The 19,014-nt window shown below is 43.4% G+C and overlaps 1 protein-coding gene across 1 annotated transcript in view; it reads right to left on the reverse strand.

Moving 5' to 3' along the window:
* The window catches only part of RGSL1 (regulator of G protein signaling like 1), a 46,918-nt gene that overhangs the window by 18,137 nt on the left and 9,767 nt on the right, over positions 1-19,014 (reverse strand). The window contains exons 7-15 of the mRNA XM_063299887.1: positions 16,989-17,977; positions 16,375-16,437; positions 15,415-15,637; positions 7,685-7,792; positions 6,080-6,185; positions 3,566-3,759; positions 2,899-3,016; positions 2,329-2,425; positions 960-1,089 (exon numbers count right to left, since the gene is read on the reverse strand). Coding sequence (XP_063155957.1) covers positions 960-1,089; positions 2,329-2,425; positions 2,899-3,016; positions 3,566-3,759; positions 6,080-6,185; positions 7,685-7,792; positions 15,415-15,637; positions 16,375-16,437; positions 16,989-17,977 — 2,028 coding nt within the window. The remainder of the gene's footprint in view (positions 1-959; positions 1,090-2,328; positions 2,426-2,898; positions 3,017-3,565; positions 3,760-6,079; positions 6,186-7,684; positions 7,793-15,414; positions 15,638-16,374; positions 16,438-16,988; positions 17,978-19,014) is intronic.

Genomic DNA, 19,014 nt, shown 5'->3' on the forward strand with positions numbered 1-19,014 from the left:
AGAGTTGGGACCTATCCCCTAATCCAGTGTTTCTGAACCTCAGCACCTTTAAGATGTATGGACTTCAACTCCCAGAATTCCCCAGCCAGCATGAGAGTTGAAGTCCATACATCTTAAAGGTGCTGAGGTTCAGAAACACTGCCCTAATCAATCCAAAAATCCAAATTAAAGCTTATAGTTGTCCGGTTTCTGTCAGAATACATCCAGTAAAGAAGAGCTCATCGCCTACCTCCATAGTTGGATTCACTGCTGAATTGCTCTTACTGTTAGAAAGTTTTTCCTAACTTCTAGTTGGAATTGGTCTCTCTGTGAGGTGCATACTCAACAGCAGGGTCACGTGAGTAGAACCATTCCACACTATGAGGAGAGCTTGGTTGCTGAAGAGGTTTGGGTTAGAGGAGTGAAGGAGCAAGGAAATAACAATGTACCAATCGAAGCAAATGTTTGTAGCTCAGGGTTGAACTGTGGAGTCCTTGGTGCTCTCTGAGCCTTGTTGTCTTCTTGCAGACGTTTCATTGCCAGACTAGGCAACATCTTCAGTGCGCACAGGGAGAGGGCCTTGCTCTGTTTATATACTGTAGTTTGTTCGGCTTGTGTTGATGGAACCACAATATATAAACAGAGAGCAAGGCCTTCTCCCTGTGCGCACTGAAGATGTTGCCTAGTCTGGCAATGAAATGTCCGCAAGAAGACAACAAGGCTCAGAGAGCACCAAGGACTCCACAAATAACAATGTGTGTTAAAAAAACAAATGTCAAAAGCTCTTAAGCCTCATTTCATTCCCTGTAACCCAGTTAGTTTGGATGCTGAATTCCTTTAAATCTGGACCAGCTGATGTCTTTTCTCCATTCCCTAGTTTTGAAATTAACAATAGCAAGAAATCAACATGAAAGAGACTCCTTCTCCTGAAAAAACCCATTAGAGCTTATTGTGTGGGAAGTGAGAGGTTTTGGACTCACTTTCCTTGTCATTCTTCACCTCCTTGCGGAGAAAGTTCTCAAAGCGTTTGCACTGTCCCACGTAACTCATTGCCTTTCGGAACCTGCAGACTCTCCTGATGAATGCGGTGAGAGCATGCCAGCTTCTTTTCTGGAAAAGGAACCATTGTTTGCAATGCTCAGCACAGGGTAGCCTGATCACTGATCTCACAAATGTGAAGACTTTTGAAATTCAAATCTTCTTGAACAGATTTCTCAGTGTAGGAGCAGGTAAAGGATGACTGTGCCCTCAAGGAAATCCCTCAGAGGAAGAGACATTTTTCTTCATGCAAGAGTGGGCGGACAAACTGCTTTCTGCCAAATTCTGCAGGGAGAAAAGCATTCCAGGCAAACAGAAACAGGCCCAGTAATAGTCATGTGTGTGTGTGTCTGTCTGCGTTGGTCAAAAAAGTAAAAATGGCTGCTGCGGCATGTGATGGATGCTCTGCCCCTCTTTTACATGCCTGGCACATGTAACCCATGTAAAAAAAGGAACCAGATCTTAATCACTTGATCATAGTCTCCATCTTGACCCCCTCATGGATGCCCATAGACAGGGAGCATTGCTCCCCATTTTTGTTCTCAATGATCACCCCTCAATTCAGCATTACAGACTGGATTGCATCCCCTTCACCCTCCTCCCTCTCACCTATAACCAGAACAATAATGTTGCTGAAGCAGGAAATTCAGGCTGAACTGCTTCTGGCACAAGGATACCTTTATACACAATGCTGTGCACAAGAAGGGGGCTCCACAATCACTATGTCCCCAAAGCCTGGGAGAACCATCCAGTCTTCAATAGTTTTTTGAATGACCCAAAGGTGGGACCCATAAAAATCTTTAGGGGAGATCACCCCAGAGGGCTGTTTCCCTTATCGCTTGGGTTTCTGGTTACTGATCATGGAGTGTAAGATTTGAGGACTGACATTTCCAGCAGATAAAGACAGAAAAGATAGTTGTTCAAAGCCCCCACATTACTGCAGACTCTGGATGCAGCATCTCAACTGATTAGGAGAACGTCAGGTCAGAATAAGCTCATCTCTTTTAATCAACTGTTTCTCCAATACAAGCCAGAGGTTCATTATTGCAGAGAACAGGCTTTCTTTGCTGAATGCGATGCCTGGCATCCTTGCCCTCCAGTAACGATTGGAAGCTTAGAATTGCTTTTAAAATCAGATTCAAGGCAGCTGAGCCAGCAGTTCATGAGCCTGTAATTTCAGATTGGGTCTGAATATATGACAGAAGGATGTAAACACAAATCCCTATTCTGCAACCATCAATCCCTATTCAGGATATGAATCCAATCGCTCCCCCACCCCCCACCCTCGCCACCCCTTCAACCACCGCTCACCTGCCTGGTTTTCAGTTGAGAATCCCTCTTCGTCTTCCAGCCAACTGGAGTAAGGGAAATATCACTCTCAGGATATAGGCCTTGGTACATATTAAACCTGCCAGCAGAAAAGGAGAATCATTTTGGTAGGTTATCACTCCTTGTTATCTACTGCGTTTCATTTCACTTGAAGATATTTATAGGAGAAACCTGAGTGTAACAGGCAAAGTGATCCTGGGTCAAGACTGAGTTGGCACTTAAATCTTCCTACATTCATCCTCATATTTGGGGCTGCAAAATAATTTATGTTCAAGATATAAATTGGTCATATGATGATTCAGATAGGAGCAATGTGTGAAAAAAAAGGCAGATCCCAGGCCAAAGGAGATTAAACTCTAACTCTGCTGCACTTCAGGACAAAAATAGAACAGGATTGTTCCCTGTGAGGAACACCATCTCATTGTTATCTGCATTATTATATCAATGCCTCTGTCACTGTTCCACGCCTTCGCCACGTATGGTTTTGTGACTATGACATGGTCCAAAAGGAACAATCCCCATGAAACTGTTTGGCCTTTGCCCTTTACTCACCACTTCTCTTCTAAGTTCCTCATGACTAATATTTGTGCTGTGACCAGTATGGTAAGAGGGACTGTGGGTAACGTTGGAATCTCGCGGATGACATATTCATTGCAGTGCAGCAGTTTTTCTGGATGAGAGAAAGCACATACCAGACATCTGGGTGATTGTTTTGTCCCTGAGTGACCCTGGGCCACACTTGGTGGTCACATCATTAAAACATTGTATCTTTCATGCAACTCTGAAAGAGCCACACTTTTTTTTTTAGCCTTGTACAGAAGCCTGAAGAAGAGCTTGAAGGAATAGCAAAGAGGTGCTCTTGTGCAAGATCCAAAGCACTTCTTCCCAACCTTTTTTTAAGCGTTCAAAACTCTCAGGTTGGGTTCTTCTCAAATTGGCTTGAGCAAACCAGACTTGGAAGTATTTACAAGCAGCCAAAATCAGGAGGAGCCCATGAGCTTTCTGCTGAGACTTTTGAAGGAATACTGCCTTTTCTCCCCTCAGTCTCACAGCTTCACAGGGCACCAAACAGAAGGCCCATCTGGACCAATAAGGCAGGGGCACAAGACAGGCAGAAGGTCTTGTGGCTGGTGGCAAGGAGGTACGCTCTCACAGGAAATCACCCTGGGGCCTATCTTCGGCCTTGTGAGGTAGAATGAGAGACTTGCTTGCTGCATACCAGGTGGAATAGAGTTGAAGAAGTAAGTCTGGACGCACTCTTTGATCTGCATATCCTGAATCCTGGCATCTGGCTCATTTTTTATATCTTCCACAGCCAGGCAGAAAAGGAGTGGGGCTTCTGCACTGTGCAACCTGAGGAAGTGCCTGAAGTACTCAAAATGGGGTGAGTTCTGCAGCACTTCTGAGAGAGTTCTGGAAAGGAAAGAGAGACGAGGTACCTCAAGGGGCTGCTCTTCCATTAGGCTACATGGAGGCTCAGTCTCAGAGGTGGTGATGGAGCCCATTTAAAAACTTTATCAAACAAACAACATGAATAGCAATAACAGAATCATGGTGCAGAAACGTATTATATACAACTATTGACAAAACATATAGTAACAAAAATTACTACTAATACAAAGAAAAGTGTTTTCTTTCTTCCCCTTTTAGGACAGTATATCCAAAAAACATCCTCTTTAGTTTAAATTCAGGTTCCTAGGCCTCATGATAAGAGTGTGGGATTTGTATTAGGGACATATGGTTTAAACTCCCTCTCTCTGTCAGTCTCTCTCTTTTTGATGCTTTTGAGTCAGTGTTGAGTCCTGGCAATTGCCTGGAGAAGTCCCTGCAGTTTTCTTGGCAAGATTTCAGAAATGGTTTGCCATTGCCTCCTTCCTAGGGCTGATGTTGGAAGTCTTGGCAAATCCAGCATGCCTCATTTGCATGTGAATTAGCATGTAAATTAAGCTGTCCCACATTGCAACTCTGAGGAAGCTGTTTGTTGCCACTCACACTTTCCCCTTCTTCCACCCAGGGAGAAGCAAGCATGCTGCTCTGCTCTCCATTCATCAGGGCCATGTGCTCAGGCCTTGATGAAGAATTCTGCCCCCTTTATTTCACACACCTCTTGGCAGCTGTAGGGCTGAGAGTTTAGGGCAAACTATGTATTTAGAAAGAAAAGAAGAACAAAGGAACTTCATCTTTTCCACCAAGATGGAGGTAATAGAAGCAATAATAAAGTCAGTAAGAAATTCTTTTACTTATCTTAACCTAATATGTCTAAGTGTGTGATTCTTTATGCTTGGGAGGGCTGAGTGTGTAAGATCAATAACTTGTGTTTCTCTGACATGCTCACTGAAGCTATCTAAGATAATTTTCCTTTTCTGTGCCAGCTTCTCAGCTGTGTTATAAGCTCTGCTCCATTTCAGTGGTTCTAGCAGGCCACTGAATTGGCTTCAGCTGAGAGAGAGGGACTGGCCCAAGGTCACCCAGCTGGCTCTCTCTCTACTCAGTTATAAAACTTATTGTGGAAACTGGAGCTTCTTTGTGCCTGGCTAAATTTTCAGTGCAGAAGGGGATAAACTCCCTGAATATTGCCATGAGATCTCTGGAGGAAAGAGGGAAAGAAATGTGGCAAATTAAATCATGTTTCAGAATATCCAGACAATGCTTAATGAAAACAAAGCAAAGCAAATGAACAACAACAACAAAAAACACCCTTTCCTTCTGTGAAGCAGAGCTTCAGGGATCTACAGTATATACCCACCCGATCTTCCTTCCAGGTTTCTTCTAAGGTTGTTTCTGATTTCTTACACACAATCTTCCTTCTTCGTATAATCTATGTCTTACTTTTCTTATCAGCCCCAACCCTGCTCCTTCCTCTGGGCCATGGAGATCATGGAAGTTTGCACATTTAGCAATTTAGGGAAAACCTCTAGGTTAAACCAGATTATTTGCATGACGTGTTCTGAGCCCCAAGCTCCACTTTGCCTCCTTTGATGCAGAAGCAGGGAAATCATACCATTTCACACAAGCATACAAGAGGCAGCACTGTTATGCATGGTCATTTCTTGCATGCCTGACTTTAAATGGGATTGCAGGCTTCCCCAGCGATACCAGATTTACAATGCAATCCTATGCATGTTTACTTGATTAAATCCAATGGTGCTTACTCCTGGAAAAAAGATGCATAGGAGTGTAGCAATAAATGCTTAAAAAGCAAGAGATGCTGGCATAATAGTCTTGCAGGCCACTGGCACACGTGCCAATATTATACCTTCCTGCATCTTTGAAAAACTGAATGGACCCACCAGAAAGTGGTATTAATAGTATAGAATGAGCAACTGGCAAGGACTAGACTAGACCTGACAATCTCATGAGTTACATTGCTGTAAATACTGTAATTCAGTCAAAAATCTCCTTCCAGCTGCTATCTGAATTTGAAAAAAAGCTCCCATTGGTAGCAATGGAGACTTCTGTTTAAATGAAAACAACAGCTTTAAGGAAGAGATCTTAATTTGGAGTTTGTGAGAAGGAAGGAAGGAAGGAAGGAAGGAAGGAAGGAAGGAAGGAAGGAAGGAAGGAAGGAAGGAAGGAAGGAAGGAGCTAAATTTATTCCCTCGCTCCATCCCTAATCCCCTGATCCATATTTCTTAGCATTTTTTACAGTTGCCACATATAGAGCAAAACCTGTCTGGCTGAGAATTGGAACAAAACAGCAGAACTTATCCTCCTGGCTGGATGACATAAATACCTGGGCTTTGAAAGAGGTTTTCTGGGCATCCCCTTCCTCAAGAAGGAAAAACTTGATCTGGTACGTTGGAAACTCTTTTTGGGAGCTGCTGGCCGAACAAACACTTCTGCAAAGAAATAACAGGGCATTTCCAGGTAAGTACAATCTCTGTCTTATCTGATTTCAGGGTGGGGCAGGCAGCATCTTCTGAAAGGGGGCCATGAACAGAAGACTTGAAACTCATGTTAAATCCTCAAGTCACCTGGCCATTAGCAGATGTAGGTTAGGATCTGCTCACACAACAAATTAAACCCCACCGATTGATGAATTGACATCATTACTGGTCCTTTAGGATGCTTCCAGCTTCCTCCTGCTGCAGTTGCAATATTTTATTTTATTTATTTATTTATCCAATCATGTCCAGTTCTCGGAGACTGCCTAGACAAGTCCCTGCAGTTTTTTTGGCAAGATTTTTTGGAGGTGGTTTGCCCTTGCTTCCTTCCAAGAACTGAGAGAGAGGGATTGGCCCAAGGTCCCCCAGCTGGCTTTGTGCCTAAGCGGGACTAGACCTCATGGCCTTCCGGTTTCTAGCCTGGTGCCTTAACCACTGCACCAAACTGGCTCTTGCAGTATTTAATACTAACAGGGAATTGCCACTTTCCAGGACCAAGCGGCCCTGCAGAATGGGCTGCATTTTGCTCTGTTGTATCATACTGGGTGGTCTGGATGGCTTTTGAAGGGAATACCATTCTTCTTGCTTCCCATCTCCTGCTAGACTGGCAGGGGGCACAAAATATGGAGCTGTAATTCCAAGTGGCAAGCCTCCATTGTGGACAGACTGAACACCTGCATTTTCTTTTTCTTTATTTTATTTGAGGGGAAAGAGATGTATTTTTGAGTGTGAAAGTGAAAGCAACTATTCTTACCAATACCTAAACACTGATTGGTTGAGGTACCTCAGTGTTCCCTTATTGGCTAATAACTGGCAGGTTATAAGGGGCTGTCAGTTCTCCACCAGCCCCACACTCTTACAAACAACTAGACATTGCCTGTTCCCGCAGCATTTTATATCATTAGAATATAAAATTCATTTCATATTCTAATTTCATTTCAGTTGTGAAATCATGAAATTTGGGCAACAAAGTCTGAAGCACTGGTACTCTGAAAATATGATACCAACAACCTTGCAGAATTTCACGACTTCTGCTGGAGTTACAGGTAGTCCTCATTTAGTGACTGTCTTGTTTAGTGATCATTTGCAGTTACGACAGTGATATAAAAGTAACTTTATGACCAATTCTTGCATTTATGACCTTCGCAGGTCTGTAAAGCAAAGAAAAGCTGAAGTAAGATCATAAGCACAGTTGTGGCTTCACTTAGCGACCACTTTGCTTAATGACCGAGTTGCTGGTCCCAGTTGTGGTACCTAAACTAGGACTACATGTACTTTATTTTTAGATGCCTTCAGATTTTTTTTCTTTCCCTATTCTGAGATATTAAAGTGACATAAATCCACCAATACTCCATAATCATCTCTATTAGAAGCTCCACCTCAACCATCTATCTTCTTCCCTATTGCTTGTGAGCCAGACTAATCCCACTTGATCCAATGCTCCAGGAACTCACTGCCTGATGGACATCTCTTGCAGAACTCCCTGAAGTTCTTACTAAGAAGTTCCACAGCCATCTTGGGGTTCAGCCGAGTGAGTTCCTCAAATGACATGCCGCCGTAATCTGTTGTTATGGGCAGGGAGAGGAGGCAGAAGGAAAAAGCATGGAGATCATTAGCAGTTTTGAACTCTTTACCCAGTTGAGTTGACTGTTCAGGATTTGTTTAAGATATCTGGGGGAAGAAGTTACAACTCAGATAGCAGTACAGAATGAAATTGGCAAGTGATTTTGTATTTGGCTTCACAAGAATTTCAACCATGCATTTTAACCCCTCTGGCTCCATTCTTAAAGCACTACAAACAACCTATCCCTATCCCTAGGTACACCAGGAAACAGACCCTAATTCATCTCTCTGAGTTGCCTAACGCTGCCCCAGTTCCCAAGAACCAGCTGTAGAGGTTCCAGAGGTAAATCTCTGCAAACCTGCTCTCCTTACACCTCTGAGAGCTGGGTCGAAATCTCACCTCCAGGGCTTCAGGTAACTTTCCTGAAAGTACTCATCAGTTGGCTATCTAGAATATTGGTCACTAAGGTAATTCCATATGGAGGACTCCTGCCATTCCAAAAGGCAAAGCAATATACACCAGCTCCATTTTTATCTCCTTAATAGAGATTTACGTTATTTTATTTATTTGGTAACAGGAAAAAAAGAGTGCAGAGGCAGTAGGAAAATATGAGCCTTTTCGGCCTAGTGCTGGCTCTCTGGAAAATTCTCTCTCCAGAGATTAGGTTGGCTCAGAACCTGCTGGCTTTTCGCAAGGGCCTAAAGATCTGCTTCTGGGCTTGGGCCTGGGACCCCGAGTGTGTGAAGGGTCCCGTTGCCTGCTTGTGCTAATGATTAATAATAATTGTATTTCTCTCAGCTGTTATGTGTTTTGTAATTGTAATTGTTTTATTTTTATTTTTAATATTGTTTGCCACCCAGAATCACTTATTAAGATAGCTGGCTATATAAATTGATAAAATGAACCAATAAATAAATAAATAAATAAGGCAGGCTTTCAAATGGAACACAAATCTTGATTTTACTGTAATTTTGTGAATGAAGCCGGGCAGCACGCAATATAAGTCTTGGCTGTATTACATCCTATATCTCCCAGAGCTGCTGATTCACAAAGTGTGTGTGTGTGTGTGTGTGTGTATACAGTATGTGTATATATGTGTGTACACACACACACACATATATATATGAATGATTTGGATTCCTGTATGGGGGTTTCGCTTGATGGCCTAAATGACCAGTCCAATTCTAGAATGCTATAGTTGTGTGTGTATCTAAATTAGAGAAAATATTTTGTTGTTTGTATTATATATTAAAATGATTCAAATCCTTTTCCCTAATGAGAGATTGATTTTCCCCCCATGCCCCCATATTGGCCTCAAATGCAACCCATCTGTATTGGAGATTTGCCACTGAGCAATTCTCAGGGTCCTTTTATGATGCAGAGGTAAAACCATTCCAAATACCAAGTGGGCGGGGCCATTTGACATGCTAAACCCAGATTAATAGAACATAACATGCTCTTCCCAAACAAATAGCAATAAGAGGCCTTAATGCAATGACCTGTTTCACATAGCATGCTAAGACAGTGGCTGACTTTCCACAACATTTCGCCACAAACTACCCCTGTTGGAATTATCAGGGGTCAACTCAGCATTGTCTCATAAGCATAAGGGGGTCTCTCTAGCAAATGCATCTCTATTGTGCTTGTGGGATGTCACATGGGTCACCTGATTTCCACTTCCTCCTCCTCCTCGGGTTTGGGAATTAATAATCTTCATTACCTCGTGGGCAGACCTGCAAGCAGGAGCTGCTGTAGGATGCAGCTCTTGCCCTATAGAAAGTGTCTACAAAGAACCAGTGATGATTAAGTGCTTTCTATTATGAACCTACCTGTATCCAGATCTACTAAATGAAAGTAAGCTATCTTTATTTTTTTCATTTAACTACAGGGTGAAGACCGAATTTATTTCTGAACATAATTAAGCTTAATGTGCAAGTTCCTTTTTGGTTCATGCCTCTACTCTGCAAGATTCTGTTAGCTGCTTGGAGTTCTTTTATTAACCTTTAAAAACTCCATCAAGGGTTATGGGCCCAGTACAGAACAGTGCAGCCCAGCAGAGTCCAGTATACTGACTAAGAACTGATTTTTGAAAAAGGCTTTGGCCTCATAGACAAAAAGAAAGCTGCTTGCACATTTAAAAGGCAAAGTTCAGAACGTTTTTTCTTCTTCTTCTCTGAACAATGGAGAAAGAGGAGGGAGTTTCCCCCATACCAAGATTGACTGAGGATAATTACTCAGCATGGCTATTCAGATTGAGGTTGCAGCTAGATTTTGAAGATTGCTTAGATGCTCTGGATTTTCCTGAACCTAAACCAGAGGATGGGGAGGAAGCCAAAAACCAGTGGATTAAAAAGGATAAAAGAGCTAAAATTCTTATTGCCAGATCCATCACAGATTAGCAGAGATTAAAAATATTGCTACTGCTAAGAAAATGATTGAGAATTTATGCACCCTATACTCAGAAGCTGATGAACGGAAAGTGATCTCTTTGTTATGAGAACTGCATGCATAAAATTTGGAAGACAATGGAAATGTAAATGACCACCTGATCAGGCTACAGGCAATCTTTGATCAGCTGAGCACAGTCCAGAATCTCATGAATGAAAAACTTAAGATGTCTTTCATGCTGAGTACTTCACCAAATAATTTTTTTCCATTTGTTGCTGGTCTGAATATAAGAGGGGGAAATCTTTCTCAAATTTTTGGAGTGATCAGATCAGAATGCTGAAGGCAAAATTTGCATAACAATAGAGAGCCTGGCAGAGACATAAGTTACCTAGCAACAAAGAGTAAACGTGAGTGAGAGCAATCAGTGACACATCAGAAAAACAAAAGGAAAGGAAAAGGAACCATTGTCTGTAATTCTTGTAAAAAGCAAGGACATATTGCAAGGTTCTGCAGAAATAAGGACAAGAAGGATTTTTTCAAGGATAAATCGAAGGAAAGATCTTTTAAAAGTGAAAAGGCTTTACACACAGTTTATAAAGCTGATACCAATAGATGTCCTAGATGATGGGCAATTGATTCAGGGGCCAGCAGGCATCTATGTAGAAATAAAAGTGACTTGTGAGCTAAATGAAACCACAGAAGGAAGCATAACATTAGCAGATGGCAATTCAACTTTGATTCAAGGAAAAGGAAGTGTGCCATTGTGATGCATCAATGGAAGTGAATACAAACTCATAGCAGAAGATGCTTTCTATGTGCCAGACTTAGAAGTCAATTTACTAAGTGTCTCAACATTGAATAACAAAGGTTTTGATGTGATTTTTAATGCTAATGGACAATGTGAAGTCACCAGCAGAGAAAAGATTTATGTTACAGGTTTTCAAAAGGATGGCATCTACCAGATGCACTGCGAACAACTGCCACCAGATGTCAGCCTTGCCCGCCAGCAGCAAAAAGAGGACAACAGCGCCACTACCTGGCACAGACGTTTTGCGCACCATGATTTTAATGCATTTTTTAGAATGAAAACTGAAGGCATGGTAGGAGATTTTGAAATAAGCAACCATGATAAATGCCAATCAAGATGTGTGATATGCATCAAAGGAAAGGCAACAAGACCAGCCATACCCAAACAAAGGGAAAGGTGGGCAACCAAGCCACTCGAACTTATCCACATTGATTTGTGTGGACGTCTTCAAGCATCAGCAGGCAGAAATAAATATGTTCTATGCTTTATAGGCAATTTTTCCAGATACTGTGAGACCTACCTAATGAAGGAAAAATCCCAAACAGCAGACATGCTGAGAGCGTATGTAGTCATGGTGACCAAGTTCAACAGAACCCCTCAAGCCCTCCAAAGCAACCCCAGAGGTGAGTTTATTTCTCAAGCCCTGCAAACATACCTAACACAGCTAGGTATGGAACACAGACTAACCATTCCATACACACCTGAACAAAATGGAGTTGCAGAAAGGAAAAATCACTGTCATGAGTAAGGATGGCGAGCAGGGGGCTCTCACCCAGACTGTCAAGCGCATGCGTAGCACTGAGGAACTGTTCAGCCATTCAAAGAGACACAGATCGGGACCGCCTTAACCTTTGGGGTTTATATGGCTGGGTTTTCCCACGCTTTCTCAGTTTGTTAGGATTCTTGTTAAGTACTACTAATAAATATTAGAGACCAAGTCCTCGCCTCAGTGTGTTTCCTGGTAATCAGGACATCAACCCTCACAAACCCAAGCCTCGCATTTTACCCGAGATTCCTCTTTCGCCTGAGCAGGCCGAAGAAGCCCAAGCTGAGGAGTTCGTGAGTGTGTATTTCCCCCCGCCCCTGCCTGAAGCCTCGACTCCAGTTACAGAGGAGGTGGGGGAACCACAGCCCTCAACCTCGGGCTTGCATTTCCCAGGGGGGAGGGGGGCTGACCCTGCTAACTCTCTAGATGTTTTTCAGCAGCAGCCACCTGGCTCGGAGGCGTTATCGGATTGGGAGGGCAGCACCGCTTCGTCCGTGGAGGAGTTGTCCTTTGAAGAATTGCCTTCTTTGCCAAGTTCTCATGAGACTTTACAAGCAGACAACATATCTTATCAAGACTCTGGAGGGGAGGGGGCTGAAATGGAATATCAATCTGGAGGGGAGGGTGATGTCATGAGTAAGGATGGCGAGCAGGGGGCTCTCACCCAGACTGTCAAGCGCATGCGTAGCACTGAGGAACTGTTCAGCCATTCAAAGAGACACAGATCGGGACCGCCTTAACCTTTGGGGTTTATATGGCTGGGTTTTCCCACGCTTTCTCAGTTTGTTAGGATTCTTGTTAAGTACTACTAATAAATATTAGAGACCAAGTCCTCGCCTCAGTGTGTTTCCTGGTAATCAGGACAATCACTCACTAATGGACATGGTAAGATGTATGCTTTTAGAAGCAGATCTGCCTGACAAATACTGGGCAGATGCTGTTTTAACAGCTACATACTTACAGAATAGACTGCCAACCAAAGCCAACAAGGTAACACCTTTTGAGCTATGGCATGAACGCAAACCAAGTGTGAAGCATCTGAGAGTATTTGGATCCAAAGCTTATGCGCACATACCAAAAGAAAGGAGATCCAAACTAGACCCCAGAGCTGAAGAAGGCATCATGATCGGGTATGTTCCAGGTAGCAATCCTGATACAGAATCCTGAACCCGAAGACAGGAAAAGTAAGCACATGCAGAGTGGTGTACTTTGATGAATGAGAGGCTACCATAGTCATGCTGATGATGACTGCACAGAAACCAATAGCTGCAGTTACCAGCTTGACATGGTTAGCCCAACATTTGAAGACACAACCACCACACCAACCCAGAGGGAGATAGAGGCCCAGGCAGAGACTCCACCAGAGTCAGATGACGAGGCCAAGAATGCAGAAGGGGTTGAACCACCAAGTGCCATTCCTGAACCTGCTTCAAGACACTCATCACAACCCAACAAAGGCGTTCCAGCCGAGAGACTCACCTACCTCTCAAGGTCATTGTTACCAAAAGAGCCTGCATCATGAAACAGAGTGCAGCAAATGCCACTAGATAAAGGAAGCAAGTGGAAGAAAGCAGCACAAGAAGAGCTAGAAGCTCTACACAAGAGCAAAACATGGATATTGACCAAACTACCAACAGGAAAGAAAGCCATAGGATGCAAATGGGTTTTCAAAGCCAAACAAGATGAAAATGGAGAAGTACAAAGATACAAAGCTAGACTAGTTGCAAAAGGCTATTTGCAAAAATATGGACTTGATTACGATGACTGTTTTGCTCCTGTTGTAAAACATACCACAATCAGAATGCTCCTGAGTCTAGCAGCTTCCAGGAACATGAGTGTTGAACACCTAGATGTAAAGACTGTATTTCTACATGGAGAGATAGAGGAAGAACTGTACATGCTACAACCGCCAGGCTTTGCCAGTCCCAAGACACAGCAACTCATTTGCAAACTTCAGAAGGGGATTTATGGCCTGAAGCAAGCAGCAAGAGCACGGAAGAAAATAAAAAGTTGAACCAAGTATTTCTTAAGCAAGGTTTTGTTCAAGGCAAAGCTGATCCCTGTCTCTACACAAGATGCAGAAATGGCAGAGAGGTGCACATTCTTTGTTATGTGGATGATTTGATGATTTGCCATGATAGCAAAAGAGACTTTGATGAAATCGTGTCCAACTTGAGCAAAGAAGTAGAAGTCAAGCATCTGGGCAATGCCAGCTACTACTTGGGGATACAGATTGAAAAAGAAGAAGATGGAAGCTTTCTTCTAAGCCAGAAGCAAAAGATCCTAGAACTGTTGGAAAGCTTAGGACTGCAAAATGCCAGTCCTATGCCAACCCCAATGGAAACAGGTTTCCACAAGCAACAGGAACCTAGTGAACTTTTACCTGAGAACAATGGCTATAAAAGTGCCATAGGTAAGCCATTGTATCTAGCCACTACCACTAGACCAGACACAGCAGCTGCAGTAAACATTCTATGAGAAAAACTAGCACACTTCAAGCTACTGCTTGAAGATATGGGAATAGAGGAATCTACCTCTGTTCAGGTCTATGAAGACAACCAAAGTTATATTAGACTCTCACAGTTAGAAAAGATTAATGGGAGAACTAAACACATTGATGTTAAGTATCATGTAGTGAAGGACTTGCAAGAGCAAGGAATAGTCAGACTAGGTTATTGTCCCACAAGGAACATGACTGCAGACATTCTCATGAAGCCGTTGCCGAGGAGCAGTTACCAAGAACTGAGGAAGAAGTTGAACCTTGTGGACTCTGAGACATGCTAACTTGAGAAGGGGTGTTGGAATTATCAGGGGTCAACTCAGCATTGTCTCATAAGCATAAGGGGGTCTCTCTAGCAAACGCATCTCTATTGTGCTTGTGGGATGTCACATGGGTCACCTGATTTCCACTTCCTCCTCCTCCTTGGGTTTGGGAATTAACAATCTTCATTACCTCGTGGGCAGACCTGCAAGCAGGAGCTGCTGCAGGATGCAGCTCTTGCCCTATAGAAAGTGTCTACAAAGAACCAGTGATGATTAAGTGCTTTCTACTATGAACCTACCTATATCCTGATCTACTGAATAAAAGTAAGCTATCTCTATTTTTCTTCATCTAACTACTATGCAAAGACTGAATTTATTTCTGAATGTAATTAAGCTTAATGTGCAAGTTCCTTTTTTTGGTTCACGCTTCTACTCTGCAAGATTGCTGTTAGCTGCTTGGAGTTCTTTTATTAACTTTTAAAAACTCCATCAAAATGCAACCCATCTGTATGGGAGATTTGCCACTAAGCAATTCTCAGGGTCCTTTTATGATGGAGAGGTAAAACCATTCCAAGTACCAAGTGGGCGGGGCCATTTGACATGCTAAACCCAGGTTAATAGAACATAACATGCTCTTCCTAAACAAATAGCAATAAGAGGCCGTAATACAATGGCCTGTTTCACATAGCATGCTAAGACAGTGGCTGACTTTCCACAACATTTCAGCCATAAACTACCCCACCCTGTTGTAGCTTAACCAAGCATGTTGCGTATCACCAGATAAATGGGGATCCATATACCCCAGATACATTCCAAATTGCCAGCCCTGCAAAGACTCAGATGCTTGCTCTCAAATTAAATACTGTTTTTGGCTGAGCCAACTCTTTTAATTTACCCATCTGTGGCACAATAGGCTCCAATTCCATGAAAATAGAGCCCCCCATGGCCAGGTCCTGAACGCCCAGCATTTTCCAGTGCTCTCGTGTAAGCAGGTCAAAGTCTCTCATGCCAGCTAAGGCCTGGCTCAGATGCAAGGATTCAGTGATCCTTCTGATCAGCCGCAGGTTCTCTGTTTTTTCATATGGCTCTTCTGCGTTTGGTGTCTTTTCCTTGCCACACTACAGAAGACAATATAAATGTGCAAAGTACACCTGGTTATTCAAAGCAGTGAGTGTCAGATTACTGCACAATGAGAGTTTGATGCAGATCCTTATAGGACTTTTTTCAGACTCTGAGATCAGGCTACCAGATCTAGGCTGCAAAAATCTCCATTAGATGGCAGCCAACACAGAAAACTCTAAATCTTTGCTGCCGTCAAGTGATCGAGACTTTTTTCAGCCCAGATCTTCTCCTGTTCTGAGAAGCCTGGGGGTAGTATGCTTATTCTGAACCCTTCCCTTCCCAATCCTTCTATGTGCTTTCTACATCCACGTCAGTTTTTTAATTCACTGGTTTTTGTTCATCAAAGTCAGTAGCCCAATAATCAGCAGTGCATGGAGAAACTGAAATATTTTTCTGCTAAATCTCATTCTCTTTTGCAAACAATGCCTTGAAGGACAACTTTTGAGTACAGCTCTGGACCAAAGCCCTAATCCAATTGAAGAGCAGCATTCTTGAGCTGTTCTGATGGCATTTAATTGAAAATATTTTTTAAAATGCTTGTTTCAAGAGGCAATAGACCCTCATGTCACATGCTACCAAGGCAGACTCCCTAACCATGTACCGAAAATCCATTCTGGAAATCTGCTAGGTCTTCTGCTCCAGGACTGTACAGGTTTTGTTTTCCTTGTGTTATATTTGGGTCCCTTACTTCTCTCTCCCACCTGAACTAAAGGTCTTTGTAGCTCCCTCTTACCACATAATACAGGAACATTTTGTCATCATTCTGAAGGAACTCCTCATAGAGGAAGCTGAGTATCTAAAATGAACATAAGAACATCACCTAAGTAGATGATCTTTTCAGTTTCACATTAATTGTTCAGCAGTGAGAAATACTGGCCCTTTCCCTTCTGTTGCATTGGATTTCTCCTCCCATTCTTGAGTTGACGATCAGAACATTTGATGCCCCCGTTGCTGATTTTGCCTCTATTGTTTCTGCTCCTCCTGATTTCCTTTCAAGCAATGGGTGAGAAAACCTAACAGATTTTATTTACCTTGGGGCTGTACTTGGGCAGTTTTAGAATAAGGGAAGGGGGGGAATAGTACCTTAAGACGAGTTCAGCCAAGGATGACTGAACCAGTCTCACCCATGGGCTGGAGACAATGTTAGGCAATGTGTTAGGAACCCCGCAGAAAGAAAATATTGCCAGAGCACATTTCTGCCATGTTAGCTACAAGCAGTGAAGTACCCTTTCTATTTGTAAGGCAAACCATAGGTATTGCAGGCATCATACCCCCAGGACCTAGCAAAGCTGCTAAAAGACTGGGTTGCTTTGCCTTGAAAAAGAATGGAGATGATGGTCTTCCCACCTTACAGATTTCCTTCTGTGCCTTCAGGACCCAGGGAATCACATGACCAGAAGGCAGGAGATTCTGCAAACTCCGGAGAGTTGTTAGTTTCAGGGGCAGGTGCCAATTGCTGCTCTGCGTCAGGTACAGCTCACAAATCCTTTCCCCCATCACGTGGCGCAGAAGGATGTTCCCTTCACTAAGGGAGCACAACATCATGCGCAAGAAGTCCTCCAGGTCATGCCATAGATCAAGGAGATGGACTTCTACAGCGTAGTTCCGCCACAGCAAAAACTCCCTGAAGGGGCGTCCTGCACATTTGTCTGCAGTGAGCACCCAAGGAAGGAAGTCTAGGCACAGGGGAGACTTGACAAGGGTTTTCAGAGCAAGCATGGAAGGGAACTGCACCACAGGAGTAGAAGAGCGCAATTTGTTGAACGTGCAGTTCTCAGGAAACTCATCAGATAAAGGGGAGGTGAGGAACTCGCTTGGGCTGCTTTTGAAGCTTGTTGGTTCATCCGAAGCCATCACACCCTCAGAATTCTGGACGTATTCTGTGTGACAAGGGCTGGGACTTGAGGAGCCGTTTCTGGAGGAGGCCAGCTTCTTGTTAAATGGAGTGCCTTTATGTGATTTGGGCTTCTTGCAGCGGCTGTCTTTTTTTTTCCTTTTGTGAGAAAGGCTCCTACCTCTCATCTGATCCCAGACTTCCTTTTTGCTTTTCAAGCTGGAATAGAAGTTTGTGTCCAAGCTGCTGTCTCGGATGCTCATCGGAGGCAGAGGTGACAACTTCTGCCTCTGCAGGCCAGCCTGAAATAACTGGTCCTGATAGTCCTGGAGCAGATGGAGGCATTTGGGCTCATTCTCCATGCTTAATTTGCAATGAATGAAGAAGTTGGGGAGCCAGTAGCTTTCAATCTTGAACAGGGCCACTTTCTGCATATCACTTAGGATCTCCCTTCGAGTGTGGACGTGTTGCTGATGAAAGGGAGTCATTTTCAGAAGTGATTCTGGGAAAAGGAGAACAAATCAGAGCAAGAGGGTTCAGGGATTTCCTTGGTTATGAAAGGGGGAAAAGAACCTACCTGAGCTCCCTTTAATCCCATGTTGACGTGTATCATTGTTAGAGCAGATCTGAGGACGCTATGACAGAGCTGTTACTGCCTAGGCAAACCTTCCTAGGTAGGCTGGGGATTTTGTGAGTTCACTTTCAGCCTGTTTGCAGGATGCCAGTTTGAGGAAGGTCAGACAAAGAATCCCATAGCTTCTGTAACCAAGTATTTCCTATGCTTCTGATAGCTGAGTCATACTTCTTCTGTGGCTTAAAATGTTAAGGAACATTTCAAGTCTACACATGCACAGATTTATGAAATGACTATGTGTAAAAATTATACTCAAGTACAGGGCCACAACTGGGGGGGGGGGGAACCGGGCATGTGCCCCGGGTGCCACACTGGTGGGGTGCCAAAATGGGCACGGAATCCATGTTTGCCCCAGGTGACACAGACCCTAGTTGATGCCCTGCTCAAGTACCCCTTCCTCGTTTCTAGGTGCCTGTGTGTTCATATGAAACATTTAACTAGGCTAAAGGCCCAAGGGCTGCACTATCATAGCATGTTAGTATGGTAATCATTAACCTTGGTCAGTTATTTTGTGGCTTAGAATGTTTGCAACCTGTCTGTTTCATTGGCTTGTGGTTCAGTATACTATGTGAACTCAGAAAATGAGGCAGTTAAGTAACCAGTTTAAGCGTACTATGCAAATACATTCACTGAGTGCTGTTCTGACCAGGCCTCCTGAAAGTCGTTGAGGAGAGATCCATGATAGTCCATGATGACTCAATAGAGCCTCAGTATTGAGAGGCAGTTGTGGGGGTGGGGCAGAGGTTGTCCATGGAAAGAAAAAGGAAAGCAGATGCAAATCCAAGGCTTCTTGGAAGCATGGGTTCCATCTTTGTAGGGAAGCAAGGTACTGGGCTAGATAGGTCTTGTTCTCAAAGGCTTTTCATAGAACCTTCTTTGAAAAGGCATATCCAACACAGTCTCTG

This window comes from Candoia aspera, chromosome 3 (assembly GCF_035149785.1).
Source record: "Candoia aspera isolate rCanAsp1 chromosome 3, rCanAsp1.hap2, whole genome shotgun sequence".
In the NCBI taxonomy this organism is placed as follows: domain Eukaryota; kingdom Metazoa; phylum Chordata; class Lepidosauria; order Squamata; family Boidae; genus Candoia; species Candoia aspera.